The sequence below is a fragment of the Saccopteryx leptura genome, chromosome 1, assembly GCF_036850995.1.
Source record: "Saccopteryx leptura isolate mSacLep1 chromosome 1, mSacLep1_pri_phased_curated, whole genome shotgun sequence".
Taxonomy (NCBI): Eukaryota; Metazoa; Chordata; class Mammalia; order Chiroptera; family Emballonuridae; genus Saccopteryx; species Saccopteryx leptura.
In genome coordinates, this window is record NC_089503.1 from 49,411,943 (window position 1) to 49,428,078 (window position 16,136).

Here is a 16,136-nt window from a genome sequence, read left to right on the forward strand (position 1 = left end):
TTTCTTCTTCAAGATTGCTGAGAGGCTATTCATGTTCTTTTTTTGGTTCCATATAAATTTTTGGAATATTTGTTCTATATCTTTGAAGTATGCCATTGGTATTTTAATAGGAATTGCATTGAATTTATAGATTGCTTTGGGTAGTATATACATTTTAATATATTTATTCTTCCTATCCATGAACATGGTATATGCTTCCACTTGTTTGTATTTTCCTTCATTTCTTTTATCAATGTTTTATAATTTTTCGAGAACAAGTCTTTACCTTCTTGGTTAAATTTCCTCCTAGGTACTTTTTTGTTGTTGTTGTTGCAATAGTAAAGGGGATTGTTTTCTTAATTTCTCTTTCAGACAGTTTATTGTTGATGTATAAAAATGCTTCTGATTTCTGAATATTAATTTTATATCTTACCACCTTGCTGAATTCATGTATCATGTCCAGTAGTTTTTTGACTGAGACTTTAGGGTTTTCTATGTACAGTATCATATCATCATGATACCTTTACTTCTTTTAAAACCAGAATGATAGTTTTACTTCTTTCCCAATTTGAGTGCCTTTATTTCTTCTTCTTGTCTGATTGCTGTGACTAGAACTTCCAGAACTGTGTTGAATAGAGTGGTAAAAAGGGGCACCCCTGCCTTGTTGCTGATCTTAAGGGGATTGATTGCTTTTCATTTTTTCCCATTGAGTATGATGTTGGCTGTGGGTTTGTCATAGGTGGCCTTTATCATGTTGAGGTATATTCCCTGTATTCCCACTTTGCTGAGAGTTTTAATCATAAATGGGTGCTGGATTTTATCAAATGCTTTTTCTGCTTCTATTGATATTATCATGGGATTTTTCTCCTACCTTTTGTTTATGTGATGAATCACATTGATTGATTTGTGAATATTGTACCAGCCTTGCCTCCCCAGAATAAATCCCACTTGATCATGATATATGATTTTTTTTTATGTATTGCTGGATCCAGTTTGCTAATATTTTGTTGAGAATTTTAGCATCTAAGTTCATCAAAGATATTGGCCTATAGTTTTCTTTCCTTGTAGTGTCTTTGCCTGGTTTTGGAATGAGGATTATGCTCGCCTCATAAAAGAAGTTTGCAAGTCTTCTCTCCTCTTTAATTTTTTGAAATAGCTTGAGAAGGATCAGAGTTGTTTCTTTTGATATTTGGTAGAATTAACCTGTGAAGCCATCTGGCCCAGGACTTTTGTTTGTTGGGAATTTTTTGATAACTGTTTCTATCTCATTTGTTGTAATTGATCTGTTTATGTTTCCTGATTCTTCCAGATTAATTTTTAAAAGATTATATGTTTCATTATCTTTCATACCACACTGCATAGTTTACCAAATGCTTTAATTTGCATTATCTTAATAACCCAAGAAGCTTCACTTAATCGCCATGTTATTTCTTCAGTAAAGAACCTTACAATTTGAACAAGAGAAAAAATGAGATGAATGCAATTCAAATAATCAACCACAAGTCATACATTCTTACCCTTACTCAAATATTTATTTTCAAGTTATATTTTATTTCATTTTTATTTATGTATACTCAAAACACATAGCAATATTTAATCACGGAAACAGCTTTTTCTTTTTTGTCCCATCTTTTGGCTTTTATGATTGGCATCATTTTAAACCTGAGGTGTTTGAACCTTGAGGTGTTAAAACTCAAGGTGTTTTCTTGAATAAGAAATTCTATCATTCATATATATATTTTAAGACAATATACCAGTAAGTGAGATCTGTAGCTATCTTTTAAAAGCAAGCAATGCATTTTGGTTTTAGGTAAAAAAAATGCTTTGTGAAAGTAATTAAAGAAAGTAAATTCATTGTGTAGTGGCATTTTCTTATGAAATGGGAATATTTTCTGATTATTTGGAAACTGTAGTAGACAAGCATATTGTTTTGAAAAATAATATATTTGAAGCTGGCTTTTTAAAATTAGCTGTATTCATTAAGAGTCGTCATATTTCTGTGACTTCATAGTTCATTTATTTTTTATCACTGAATAACATTCCATTGTATGGATGTACTGTAATTTATCCACTCACCTATTAAAAGACATCTTGGTTTTTTTCTGTTTTGGGCAATTGTGAATAAAGTTGTTATAAACTTAAAAAAAAAAAGATTATATGTTTCAAGGAACTTTTCCATTTCACCTAGGTTGTCTAATTTTTTGGCATACAGTTCTTCATAGTATTTTTTTACAATCCTTTGTATTTCTGTTGTGTCCGTTGTTATTTCTCCACTCTCATTTCTAATTTTATTTATTTCAGTCCTCTCTTTTTTTCTTGGTGAGTCTAGTTAAATGTTCATCAATCTTGTTTACCTTTTCAAAGAACCAGCTCTTGGTTTCATTGATCTTCCGTATTTTTTTTAGCTTCTCTGTTATTTATTTCCACTATGATCTTTATTATTTCTTTCCTTCTACTTCCTCTGGGCTTTACTTGCTATTCTTTTTCTAGTTCTTTTAGATGCAGGTTAAGTTGTTTATTTGAGCTTTTCCTTGCTTCTTAAGGCATGCCTGTAATGCAATGATCTTCTCTCTCAGGACTGCTTTTGCTGTGTCCCATAAATTTTGAGTTGTTGTATGTTCATTTTCATTTGTTTCAAGGAAATTTTTCATTTCTTCCTTGATCTCGTTGTTAACTCATTCGTTACTTAATAACATGCTATTTAGTCTCCAAGTGTTTGAATGTTTTTCAGTTTTTCTATTGTAGGTGATTTATAGTTTCATGCCATTGTGATCAGAGAAGATGCTTGATATGATTTCAATCTTCTTAAATTTATTGTGATTCATTTTGTATCCTAATATGTGGTCTATCTTAGAGAATTTACCATGAGCACTTGAAAAAAATGTATATTCCTCTGCTTTAGGGTGAAAGGTTCTGAAGAGATATCTATTAAATCCAGTTGATCTAGTGTGTTCTTTAAGGCTGCTGTTTCTTTGTTAATTTTCTGTCTTGAGGATCTATTCATTGATGTTAGTTGGGTATTGAAATCTCCTACTATCATAGTATTGCTGTTGACCTCACCCTTTCTGTTCATCAAAATTTGCTTTTTATATTTAGGTGCTCCTAATATTAGGCTCATAGATATTTATTATGGTTATGTCTTCCCATTGGATTGCTCCCTGTATCTTTATGTAGTGACTTTCTTTATCCCTTATTATAGCCTTTGTTTTAAAGTATATTTTGTCAGATATAAGTATTGCTACCTGGCTTTTATTTTTCACTTTCATTTGTATGAAATATGTTTTTCCATCCCTTCACTTTCAGTCTATGTGTATCTTCTGTTTTGAGATGGGTCTCTTGTAGACAGCATATGTATGGGTCCTGTTTTCTTATCCACACAGCTACCCTATGTATTTTGATTGGAGCATTTAATCTATTTACATTTAAGGTTATTATTGATATGTAGTTGTTTATTGTCATTTTGTTCTTTAAAGCTACATTTTTCTTTTACTATATTCTTTTATCTCTTTGTTCTGTTTACAACAGGCTATTTAACATTTCTTTCAGCATTGGTTTGGTTGTAATGAATTCCTTGAGTTTTTTGGGTTGTTTTGTTTTGTTTATTGGTCTGGGAAGTTTTTTATTTCTCCTTCAATTTTAAACTATAGCCTTGTTGAATAAAGCAGTCTTGGTTGTAGGTTATTGCTTTGCATTACTTTGAATATTTCTTTCCATTCCCTTCTGGCCTCAAGTGTTTCTGTTGAAAAGTCAGATGTCATCCTTATAGGGGGCTTTTTTGTAGGTGATTGACTGCTTTTCTCTTGCAGCTTTTAGTATTCTTTCTTTAGCTTTTAGCTTTGGTATTTTAATTATGATGTGTCTTGGTGTAGGTCTCTTTGGGTTCCTCTTTTATGGGACTTTCTGTGCTTCTTGAACTTGTTTGACTTTTCCTTCATTAATTTAGGGAAGTTTTCAGCTATGATTTCTTCAATCAGGTTCTCTATCCCTTGTCTTTCTCTTCTCCTTCAGGAACTTCAATGATGTGGATGTTGTTTCTCTTTATGTTGTCACAGAGCTCTCTTAAGAGTTTCCTTAGACTTTTTGAGCCTCTTTTCTTTTTGCTGTTCTACTACTGTGCTTTCATTTATCTTGTCCTCTAAATCACTTATTCGATCCTATGCTTCAACCAGCCTGCTGTTAATTCCTTCTAGTGTAGTCTTCATTTCTGACATTGTATTTGTCATTTCTGTCTGATTCTTTTTTATGATTTCAACATCCTTTTTTATGCTCACTATCTCTTTATTTAGGTGCTCATTATGTCCATCCGTTGTTGCTCTAAGATCCTTGAGCATCCTAACAATCATTATTTGAAACTTTGCATCCGGTATCTTGGATATTTCCATCTCATTCAGTTCTTTTTCTGGGGATTTCTCTTGTTGACTCATTTGGATTGCATTTATGTCTTCCTATTTTGTCTGTGTATAGACTCCTCCTTTGAGTGTGCTGTTTGTGTAGCTAGCTGAGTATAGGGTTAGTGTTTTCTGCCTCCAGCTTCCAGTTGTGTTGTTTCTAGATCTTCTTGGGTTGGCATCAGCTGTTGTTCATAATCCACTGTGGGCTACTTGACTGCTGATACTGTTCTTTTTGCTATTTGTGTTGATGTTTTCTATGCCTTAGCTGGGTCAGGTATGAGGAGCCCTTAAGATACCACTCCAACAAGGGTTGTTAGGTCCTGAGCTGATGATCTTCGTATCCAGTCACTGGATATTATATCCCTGGACCTCCCTAGCCGAAATCTGGTACAGTCCATTGGGGGTCACTGCATATGACTGGTCCTTAGCAACCATCTTGGAGCTATAGGCGATCCAGAATTTGTGGTTGCCTCTGCTGGGCCCAGGTGCCATTGTAAATATTAGCTGCATTCCTAGGCTGGCTTTTATCTACTCTTGGCCAGTGCATGTGGTCTCTGTGTTTGCAAGGTTTGGTCTGCCTGCCTGCCCGCTACCACCACCACTGCCTCCTCTGGTGTTGGGGCATGGGCACCGCTGGCACCAACCCGCCACCACAGCCAGGCCTATCCACCCTTAGGCAGGTACTCAGCAGTGTGTGGGGTCAGTATAGGCCAGACCTCAGCACTCAAAACCTGTGTCCCTGACACGCCTCCTGCTTCTAAGTGACTCTTTGCTCTGACTGAAGTAGGAGAGCCTCCAGTGGGCAGGGTAATTGCTTCCCTTTGCTGGTGTTGCTCCTCCCAGGAAAAATGGTCACTTTAGATTTGGGGAGTGACTCAGCACAGGGGTTAGGGTGGATGTCCCCCACAGTGTCTCTCCCTGTGCCTCTGAGATTACACTTTCCTCTTGCAACTCCAGTCCTCTCAGGACTTCTCGCTCCCAGAACCCCAGGTAAGTGGCTGTAAATGAAGTTTTCTGAGTGGTTCCTTTAAAACAGAGCCTGGGTCTGAGTGTTCTGTCTCCCTCTTGCAAACAGTAGCATGACTCTTCTCTCAGCTATATACTGTACATATGCCTCTTCTAGTCTCTGAGGCTCTAGGCTGGGGCTCTGATCCTGAGGCTGAGGTCCTGCAACTCTCCAGGCAACCCACTCTGCCATGAGAGTCCCTCTGGGCTGCCGCTCACTCCTAGGAGCAGGGCAGCCCTTATCGTGTCTGCACCCTTCCTACCAGTCTCAGTGTGGTTTCTTTGGTGATCCTTGGTTATAGATTCATCTTAGTTTAGTCCAAAGTTGGTTTTTCAAGATGATTGTTCCCAAGATAAGTTGTAATTCACTTTGGTTCTGGGAGGTGGAAGTTGGAACATCTGCCTACTCCGTCACTATCTTCTGGAGCTCTCCAAATATAATTTGTAAACCTCATGGAATTTACGTTAGTTCTGGAGGCTGCAAGTCTAAGGTTAAGATGCTGGTACATTCAGTGTCTCATGAGACTCCTCTTACTGGTTCAAGATGGTCATCTTTTTTCTGTGTCTATATGACTGACCAGTTTCACTCCTAGGTATTTACCTGAGGTGGAGGCAGACGAGGCACCATGTTCCAGGGAATGGTAAGACAGCCGGGCCACGCAACGCAAAATCACAACAGCATTTCAGTAGAGCCTGTAGTATCAGGGCAGGACTAGAGATGAAGGGCTGTATCCCCTAAGCAAGCAAGCATGCCACTCAGTCCGCAGCCATGCCAGCACCCCCAGAGCATATATGGCTTTTATTGTGTTGAATGTTGAACCATCCTTGTGCTCCTGGAATGAATCCCACTTGATTGTGGTGTATTATTTTTTTAATGTGTTGTTGGATTTGATTTGCTAGTATTTTGTTTAGGATTTTTAAATTTGTATTCATTAAAGACAGTGGTCTGTAGTTTTCTTTTTTTGTGTCGTCCTTGCCAGGTTTTGGTATCAGGGTTATGTTGACCTCATAAATTGGGTTGCGGAGTGTCACTTCTTTTTTTTGGAAGTCTGAGAAGGATAGGTACCAAATCTTTTTTGGATGTTTGGTAGAATTCACTAGTGTAGCCATCTGGTCCTAGACTTTTGTTTTTTGGGGAGGTTTTTGATAGTTGTTTCTATTTTCTCCCTGCTTAGAGGTCTATTTAGGTTTTCCACTTCTTCGTGGCTCCGTCTAGGAAGATTGTATAATTCTAGGAATTTATCGATTTCCTCTAGGTTGTTGAATTTGGTGGCATATAATCTTTCACATTATTCTGCTATGATCTCTTGTATATCTAGGATATCTGTGCTAATTTCTCCTCTTTCACTCCAGATTTTGTTTATATGAGTTCTTTTATTCTTAGTGAGTCTAGCCAAGGGTCTGTTGATTTCATTGATCTTTTCAAAGAACCAGCTTTTTGTTGTATTATTTTTTCTATAGTTTTCTTTTTGTTCTCTATTTCATTTAGTTCTGCTCTAATTTTTACTCTTTCCTTTCTTCTGCTGTCTTTGGGTTGCCTTTCTTCTTTTTTTAATCCTTAAGGTGTGATGTTAGGTTGTTTACTTGGGATCTCTCTTGTTTCTTGATATAAGCCTATAATGATATAAACTTCCTCCCTCTTATTACTGCTTTCGCTGTACCACAGAATTTTAATATGTCATGTTGTCATTTTTATTTTTCTGTATGTATCTTGATCTCTGCTTTTATTTCTTCTTTGACCCAGTCACTTTTTAGAAGTATGTCATTTAATTTCCACTGTTTTGGGGTTTTTTTAACTTCCTTTTTGAAGTTTAATTCTAATTTCAAAGCCTTACAGTCAGAAAATATGCTTGGTATAATTTCAATTTTCCTGAATTTGTTAATGTTAATTTTGTGGCCCAACATATGATTTATCCTTGAGAATGTTCCATGCACACTGGAGAAGAATGTATAATCTGACATTTTGGGATGAAATGTCCTGTAAATGTTTATCATGTTCATTTGGTTCAGTGTGTCATTTAAGGCTGATATTTCTTTGTTGATTTTCTGTTTGGATGATCTATCTAAAGTTGTTAATGGTATATTGAAGTCTTCAAGTATAATTGCATTTTTTTCTGCTTCTATTTTTAGTTCATTCAGTAGATGTCTTATATATTTTGGTGCTCCCTGATTCAGTGCATATATATTAAGAAGTGTTATGTCTTCTTGATACAATGTCCCCTTTATCATTATGAAATGTCCGTCTTTGTCTCTGGTTACCTTTGTTGTCTTGAAGTCAGCATTATCAGATATGAGGATGGCTACACTTGATTTTCTTTGGATATTATTTGCTTGGAGAATCATTTTTCAACCTTTCACTTTGAATCTATTTTTGCCCTTGTAGTTTAGATGTGTCTCTTGATGGCAGCATATTGTTAAGTTTTGCTTTTTGATCCAATATGCTACTCTGTGCCTCTTCATTGGTGAGTTCAGTTCATTTACATTTAGGGTAATTATTGACACTTGAAGATTTCTGATAGTCATTTTATGTTTGTTTGTTTTTTCAGTAGCTCTGTGTCTTGTTTAGTTCTTCTCTTTTTTGTTTCTGTCAGTTGTTTTTGTTTGGTGGTATTTCATACTTCTTTCTTCCATTTCTTCTTCTTTTTAAGCTATGTGTTTTAGTAGTGGCTTTTTCGTGGGTGGTTACCATTAGGTTATTAAGAGAAAAATGTTCATATGTACAAGAATTTTTTGTCTTATGAGTGCTCCTGCACTCCATTTCCTTTGCTACTGCAGATCTTTATCCTCTCCCCTTTTATATTATTGTTGTCACAGATTATCCTTGTTTTTATTGTTACCTTGTTGGAGCTTTTACTTGTAGTTTTGATTTGTTTTGTTCTTTATATCAGGTTGAGTAACTCCCTTGAGTATTTCCTACAGTGGGGGTTTTCTGGTCATCAATTTTCTCAGCATCTGTATTTGAAGGATAACTTTGATGGATATAGTATATTTGGTTGGTAGTAAATCTCTTTCAATATTTTGAATGTTTGGGTCCACTCTCTTCTGGCTTGTAGAGTTTCTGCTGAGAAGTCTGATGATAACCTAATGGGATTTCCTTATATATTATGTTTTTCTTTTCCCTAGCAGCCTTGAGGATTCTTTCTTGTTGTTGATTTTTGACAATTTTATTAAGATGTCTTGGAGAAGGTCTGCTTGGGTTGTGGTATCTTGGTGTTCTGTTTGCTTTTTGGATTCAAGGCTCTAACTCTTTCCGTAGGCTTGGGGAATTCTCATCAATTATTTGTTTGTATAGGCTCTCCATTCCCTTCTCTGTCTTCTTCTTCTGATATACCCATTATTCCTTTTTTTGTATTTTTTCAAAGTTAGAAGCGAGGAGGCAGTCAGACAGACTCCCACATGTGCCCGACTGGGATCCACCCAGCATGCCCACCAGGGGGCAATGCTCTGCTCATCTGGGGCATTGCATAGCTTTGGCAGAGCCCTTGTAGCACCTGAGTGGAGGCCATGGAGCCATCCTCAGTGCCTGGGCCAACTTTGCTCCAATGGAGCCTTGGCTGCAGGAGGGAAAGAGAGAGATAGAGAGAAAGAAGAGGGGGAAGGGTGGAGAAGCAGGTGGTTCTTCTCCTGTGTGCCCTAACCCAGGAATCAAACCTGGGACTTCCATACGCTGGGCCAATGCTCTACTGCTGAGCCAACCAGCCAGGGCCTTACCCATTATTCTTATATTGCCTATTCTGGTGGAGTCAGACAATTCTTATAGAGCTCTCTCATTTTATTTTTTAATTCATGAGTCTCTCTTCTCTTTTCTCTGTAGAATTCCTAGTTGCCTGATTTTGATGTCACTGATTCTTTCCCCTATCTGGTTTGTTCCATTAGCTAAACTTGCTACCTCAGTCTTTAATTCATGTATTGAAATTTTTATCTCTGTTTTTAAAAGTTTTGGTCTCTTTGGTGATGTATTTGTTTTGTTTATTAATTTGTTTTCTGAGCTCATTAAGTTGCCTATTGGTGCTTTGTTGCATCTCATTGAGTATTTTCAGAACTTCAATTTTGAATTCTCTATCATTTAACTCCAAGGTTTCCATTTCATTGAGATTTTTTCCTGGAGATTTTTTATTTTCTTTCTGAACTACTTCTCTGTCTTATGACAAGTAAAGAAGCAAAACCACAGGAAAAAAGGTAGAAAACAAACAAACCCAAAATACCCCCACAAAAATAAGGATATAAACTATAAGTATTTAAGAAAATGAAATAAAAAAAAGAATAAGAAGAAATGGAAAACAGGAAAATAAGAGAAAAAAGGAAAAATAAATATCAGTTTTGAGAGGTTTCTTCCAGTAGGTGTCACTGTATTACAACTTTTAGCTCTGTGAAGTTCCTGTGCTATCCTCCACTGAGATGTTGCTGTTGCAATAATGTAGATGGCATCACAATCATATTTGTGAATGTGGCATGTTGTGAGGGCTTTTTGGTTTCAGTCTTATGTCTTCAGCTTTCCAGCTTTTTGGCTCTAATAATGGTGATCTTAGACTTTGGGGCCCTCCTTGCCACATCTCAACAGACCTGGGGACCAGACATGGAGCACCTCCATTCTTCAGAGGAGAGAGTGGCTCTGGAGAGCTAGACATCTGATTTGTCTCTGCCACTCTCAGTACCACAAGTTGAGGGAGGTGGGTTTTGGGAGAGTGGGGGCCACACTTTAGCTTTCCCTGTCTCTGCCAAGTGCAGGCTATAGGCAGAAAACAGGAACATTGGCCATGACCCTATGCTCTGGCCACTTTGGTTTATCTCCCCCTCTGTCCCTCTATCTCACCACTCCTCCCAGAAGAAGAAGATCCAGTCACTCCAAGTTTTCCTCTTCTCAGGTAAGATCTAGAGAGCTTGAGCTTCCTCCTCCCCATAGTCCAGCAGAGAAAAAAAAACCCCACAGTCACTCCAGGTTTGTCTCCTCTCCTCTCCAAAGTCCACCATAAATGCATTTAATCTTCTGACCTCCTTTTCACCCTGTTCCACCTTTCTGTGCATGGATCTTTCAGGCACACCTGTGAGCCCAGCTGGGGTTCCTTTGCTGTGGTATAGTTGTTCAATTTGTTGTAATTTCAAGGGCAGAGATCAGGAGTATCTGTCATGCTACTGTTACTCTGAGGTGATCTCAATAGAGTCAGATATTTAAAAAATAACTGTACTGATTTTGTTAAAAATAAATCCTGTTCATTATTTTAAAATTCAACTAATAGTGAAAAAATACAAAGAAAAATGTAAAAACTAGCTTACACTAAATTTCCCCTTCCCCACAAATACAGGAGTAGAATGAGAGGAAGAAGAGAGATTACACTAGATTGCTATAAATTATTTTTTGAAATAAAATGTATTAAAATTTAATTGTATTTCAATTAAAGTGAAGTAAAACTATAAAGACTTGCTAATTTGGGTAATTGCTTCCTCCAGGAAAAAAAAAGATTAATTTTTAAAAGTATAAAATAAATATTATGAGCTCTGGCTGGTGACTCAGTGGATGGAGCATTGGCTTGGCGTATGAATGTCCTGGGTTTGATCCCCAGTCAGGGGACACAGGAGAAGTGACCATCTGCTTCTTTTCCCCTTCCTGTCCCCCTTTTCTCCCTTCTCCCCTCTTGTAGCCAGTGGTTTAATTTGTTCAAGCACGACAGTCTCAGGCACTAAATACACACACACACACGCATAATATATATGTTATGAAATACATTAAGGATTTGGAGTCATTGAGGTAATTTATTCACATCATGTTTCAAATTTGGATTATTGACTTCCCAGAGCAAAAGATGAAATGGCAGCCTTTCTTCTCACCTTTATTATTCCTTCTTACCTTTTCATCTTCACATATATAAATTATAAATTATTCTTTTTACATTTTTAAGCTTATAACATTTACATTGCATTCTATAACCATAATTTCCATAGTTGTTTAAGCCTTAAATTGATATGTAAAAGGATTTAGTGCTCACCACTAACCGCTTTACTATGGCTTCCTATTTCCAATTTTATGATTTTAATTTTTGTTTTGTTTAGCTGGACTTTATTATTCAATGAATTATTTATTTTTCTAGAAGGGCTCAGAGGTGCTATGTTTCCTGAATTCTAGAACGTTTGAAAATGCTGTGTTTAATTCTTTAAGGACAACATGGATGATTATAAATTCTGAGTCACTCTTTTCTTCAGAATTTTGTAAATACTGCACTGTATTAAGTGTTGTAGAGAAGAATGAGACCAGCTGATTTCCAGCACCCTTCAATCCACATCTCTCCCTATAGATGGCTTATTCTACAAGGGTAGTTACAGAAGCATTTATTATGTAGATAAAATGTGATCTGTAGGTTTGAGGAAAATTTTTCATCTTTTCTATTTTTAAATAGGTTCATTTCTTTTGTTTTGTTTCCTACTTCAGAGGCACCATAATCATAAATTTCTCATCAATGTCTCAAGTACAGGTTCATTGTTCCATCTCCAAATACTTTAACCTTTCCTTATTCACATTCTTAATGCTCATCTCAATCTCTCCCATCCTCCTAATTCAATTTAAAGCTGTATCTGTTTTTATTTTTTCATATTTTCAACACATTGATTAGTTCTATCTTTTTATAATTTCCTGTATAGGTCTCTTATTTAGGTCTTAGATTTATTTCCTTAAATTATAATCTTTTTTCATCTTTGTGTGGTCCTCTCATCTCATCTCTGATTTTCTATTTTCATTTTTTCAGGTTCTAATTTTTTTATGAGTCATACAATTTGTGGTATACATTTTACACAAAAACACATTTTTGCTATTTGTTACATCTATGTTTTTATACTGACATCTGCCTCCTGCATGTTTCCTTTCTTCTTTCCTATATACCTTCCTTCCTATTTTGACTACAGTATTTTTATATAGTTGCCATATCATGTTTTCATTTTCCTTCTTTTTCACATGGGCGTTTCTTCCTGGATTTTCTCTTTATCTAGACATATTGTGTAGGTCGATTTTCACTGACTCCTTCCTACCTTGTCTGAGCTCTCTGTCCTCCCTGCTGCACTTAGCTGAGCACTGGGCATTCTGTCTGCTTTGCTACCGCTTAGATGGTGGGGAAAAGGGGAAGTTCAGATGAAGCTGTGCATAGTGGTATTTGTGGCATTGGTTTCTGCTCTTTTTCTAACTTGTTTATAGTCCAACACTTGAGTTTAGTACACCAAAGTGGGGCTTATCATATTCCCTTAGGTGGGGAGTAGTAAGTTATAGATTATTTCACCAATTCAGGGTAGAATTAGAGAGACAATCTTACTCAGGTATTTATTTTCCAGATTTGACCCAACTATTTCTAGCAACTACTCTCACTCTCCTGCCAGGTAACGAAAGGTAAAGAGACAAATTCCAAGGAGTTTGGCCACTATGCCATTTCTTAGAATGGCCATTCTAAGAAATGGCATAGTGCAGGGGTGAGGGGCAGCTTCCATGGGGTTTTCTATGTGTCTCATGCCATCCAAGAAGCTTGTTTTACTTCTTTTCTCTTCATTTCCCTTCTGGTATATCCTTCCATATTGTTCTACGTGGTCAGCTTTGGTAGACTACTGTGCAGTCTTTTTGTCTTCCCTCCCCTCCTCGTCAGAAAGAGCAGATAGCGGCACAGGCCGTTTTCCCTCTGGCTGGAAGATTGCTGTGGTGGACTGGAGATGGTTCTACTCTGGAGAAACGTTCTGCATCTCCTCTGCGAGCTGCCCACCCACCCGCTCTGTCCACGCCCCTCCCACTAGGTTCTACTGCCCTGTTTGTCAGGACTCTTCCTCTCACGTCTTTCTCTCAGTACTGACTCTGAGAGAAGAAGAAAGGGTTATCAAGGGTGGGGGCTTTACATTTATTTTTATTTATTTTTTTTTTTACATTTATTTCTAATAAGTTTTGTCTTTTTCTGGCCATTATTTTGAAAGATTTTTGCCTTTTTCTATATTTGAGAGTTTGCTGGTATATTTTTGGTTGATTTTAAAATTTATTGCTATTGTTAAGTTAATTCAGTTGAGTTTAGGAAGAGGTTGGCTGGTTCTGGGACCCACCAGTTCTAGGATCACTCTTCAGACAGCCATTTTAGCGAGGCTAGAAGCCCTGACTAGTTACTGTTGGGGGGTAGGGGGATGTTTAACCTAGGGCACTTTTCAAGGCAAAAGCCCCTGATGTGGCTTCCACTTAATTATTAGACCTTGGTGGATTCAATCAACCATATAGATTTCTCAGGATCCCATTGCTTAATTTTCTCTTTGTTGGGTTTTGGCAGGGGAGGGGAAAATCCCATTTCTATGGGGTTATAGAACCAGATGCTGATTTCTGGACAGGCCATATGATTTCTGGACAGGCCATAAATGATTGAACTATTGAATTCATTTGAGGAAGAATTATTTGGGAAAGGCCCCTTGAAAACCTGCCAAAGAGACGGAAACTTTTGCAAATAATATGTCAAATAGCAGACCAGCTTCCAGTTGCCAAAAACCACCCTTTGACCCCGGACACAAGAGCCTGTTTGGTACTTTGGGAAGTAATGGGAAGAACATAGAATTTGGAGCAGACAGAACTGGTTTGAAGCCTGCCTATGCCATTTACTAGTTCTGTGACCTTAAGCAAGTTTTTAACCTTGCTGAGACTTGGTTTACTAACCTGTAAAGTGAAAAAATGAACTACTAGCTTATTGGGTCATTGTGAGGATAAAATAACAATTATAAAGCCCTTGTAATATAAGTAGGTTCTTATAAATGTTAAAGCTCTTCCTATCCACTGAAGCAAGTTGCCAACAGTACTGCGATTTCAAACAGACATTTTATAAATACTTTTTTTTCTTTCAGGGCTGCCTTCTGAACTTACCCCAGCTACTGAGGAAGAAGAGTCAAAGAGTGGCTTAGATGTCATGCCCAATATCTCTGACGTGCTGCTGCGCAAACTGCGGGTCCACAAATCTCTCCCTGGAAGGTAGCATCAAGGAATGGGTGCAGAAGGCCTGTGTTAGGTGGCCCGTGTTCGATTCTAGACCGGACACAGAAATGCACCAGCCTGGAGTTTTGACCACAGACGGGTCAGAGTACAGTGGTCCAGACAGGGCAAATGCAGCTAAAACAAAAGTAATAATAAAGGGCCAGGTGGTGTGGTTCCAACTCCAAAGCAGGTGAGGTTCGTAATCATGCACAAGGATCACCAAGAGGCTTGTGGCAGCAGAAGGTGGTGGGTTTTGTGCTAGGAGGCATGGTTTCAATCCCAGCTCTGCCATTTACTTATAACTGCAAGATTCTATATCTGATGTCTACATAGATAGAGATGTAGAAAATTTGGAACCACCGGAAGAAGGATTGCTTGGAAAACCTACCAGGCTCTTCCACACATGGGGAGAAAGTAGCTTTCCTTCCAAGCCTCAGCCTCCTGTCTATCTGTCATTGTAGATAAATGAGATGGTGTGTGAGTAGGGACTTAAGATTTTATCAGCACCTAACAGGCCCTTGATAACTGAGTTGAAAAGTAAACAGTTTAGAGTATAAAGGAGAGAAAACAGGGTACCACTAAACAATAGGGATTGGGGGGAGTGGTGCCTGCAAATGAGGTCTCCCACAAATTCCAGCAACCTGGGGATTAAATTGTTGGGGATGAAGGTCATTAGGAGGAGTTACCAGACATAACAGAGCTTCCCAATTTAGGGATAAATATGAAAGAAAAACAAGTTTTGCACTTAGGGTATTATGTGTTTAAATTCTATACTGTGATCACCTAAAACAGAATCATCAAGGCAAATACTCAGAGGGGTCTAGTGACTAATCCAATGTCAAGAACAGTGCTAGAAACAAGTTAGAAGCAGGCTGAATTCACAGCTGGAGGAGGGCATGAGTTAGGCCAGCTCACCTGGGGTAAAGGCATGGGAGGGGTGCAGAGACAGGAAACCAAGGGAGGAGCACTCCCAGGCACCGCCGGTTACAGCCCCATGTTCACATACTGTGTGTGTTTTGGTGTTTGTGACAACCGCATGAGGCAGAAAAGGGAGATTTTATTTCATCTTCAGGGAGAAAGCAGAGAAGTGAAGCAACTTTCTGGCAGGTGATGAAGTCAGGAATTGAATTCAGGGTGGACTGATTTGCCCCACAGCTATGGCAGGGGCCTGTCACAGCACCAAAACAATCTCTCCAGTCTGCAAGGAACAAGTCTGGTGAAGAGTGCTATTGGCTTCTTTTTCCTCTGAAAGTTGAAGGTAATTAATGTGATCAGAGCACACTTCCAGAAAATTAAATTCCCCAGCTTCCACAGGAAAGACTGAGCACTTCTATCATCCCTGAGTAAGTTAACAGTTACTATAGTAGCTACCAACCACGACTGGGCTGCTGTGATAAATTAGATCAATGAATAAGGTCAGTTTCTGAAGCACATGGTCCAGCTGTCAGATTAGGTAGGGTCAGTGTCTCTCATGCATTGTGTCAATAACCAATGTGCCCATCTCCAAAATCCCTGCTCCGACCTCTAAATCAGCCTCCCTGCTTCTGGCCGCAGTAGAGGCTGTTTCCGAATTGGGCCCTTAGTTGGGCCCAGAACTCTCTAGCTCTGGTTTGGGGTTTAGGAGATATGGACAAACTATCATGTAAGTTGTTATCCAACAGAAGGAGGCCAGAGCTTCATGATTCCTTTCCCTAGAAAAAATATGGAAAAATGATACTTGAGTTTTAATATAAAAAAGGAGTTTATTTCATGTTCTATGTGAGCTACATGAAATGGGATCAAACTATACCAAG

General features: G+C 38.0%; 1 protein-coding gene across 8 annotated transcripts in view; it reads left to right on the top strand.

The window, feature by feature from the left end:
• Positions 1-16,136, top strand: part of IRAG1 (inositol 1,4,5-triphosphate receptor associated 1) — a 133,313-nt gene that overhangs the window by 85,869 nt on the left and 31,308 nt on the right. For all 8 annotated transcript variants that reach the window (XM_066365812.1, XM_066365826.1, XM_066365829.1 and 5 more), the window contains one exon: positions 14,217-14,340. In XM_066365812.1, coding sequence (XP_066221909.1) covers positions 14,217-14,340 — 124 coding nt within the window. The remainder of the gene's footprint in view (positions 1-14,216; positions 14,341-16,136) is intronic.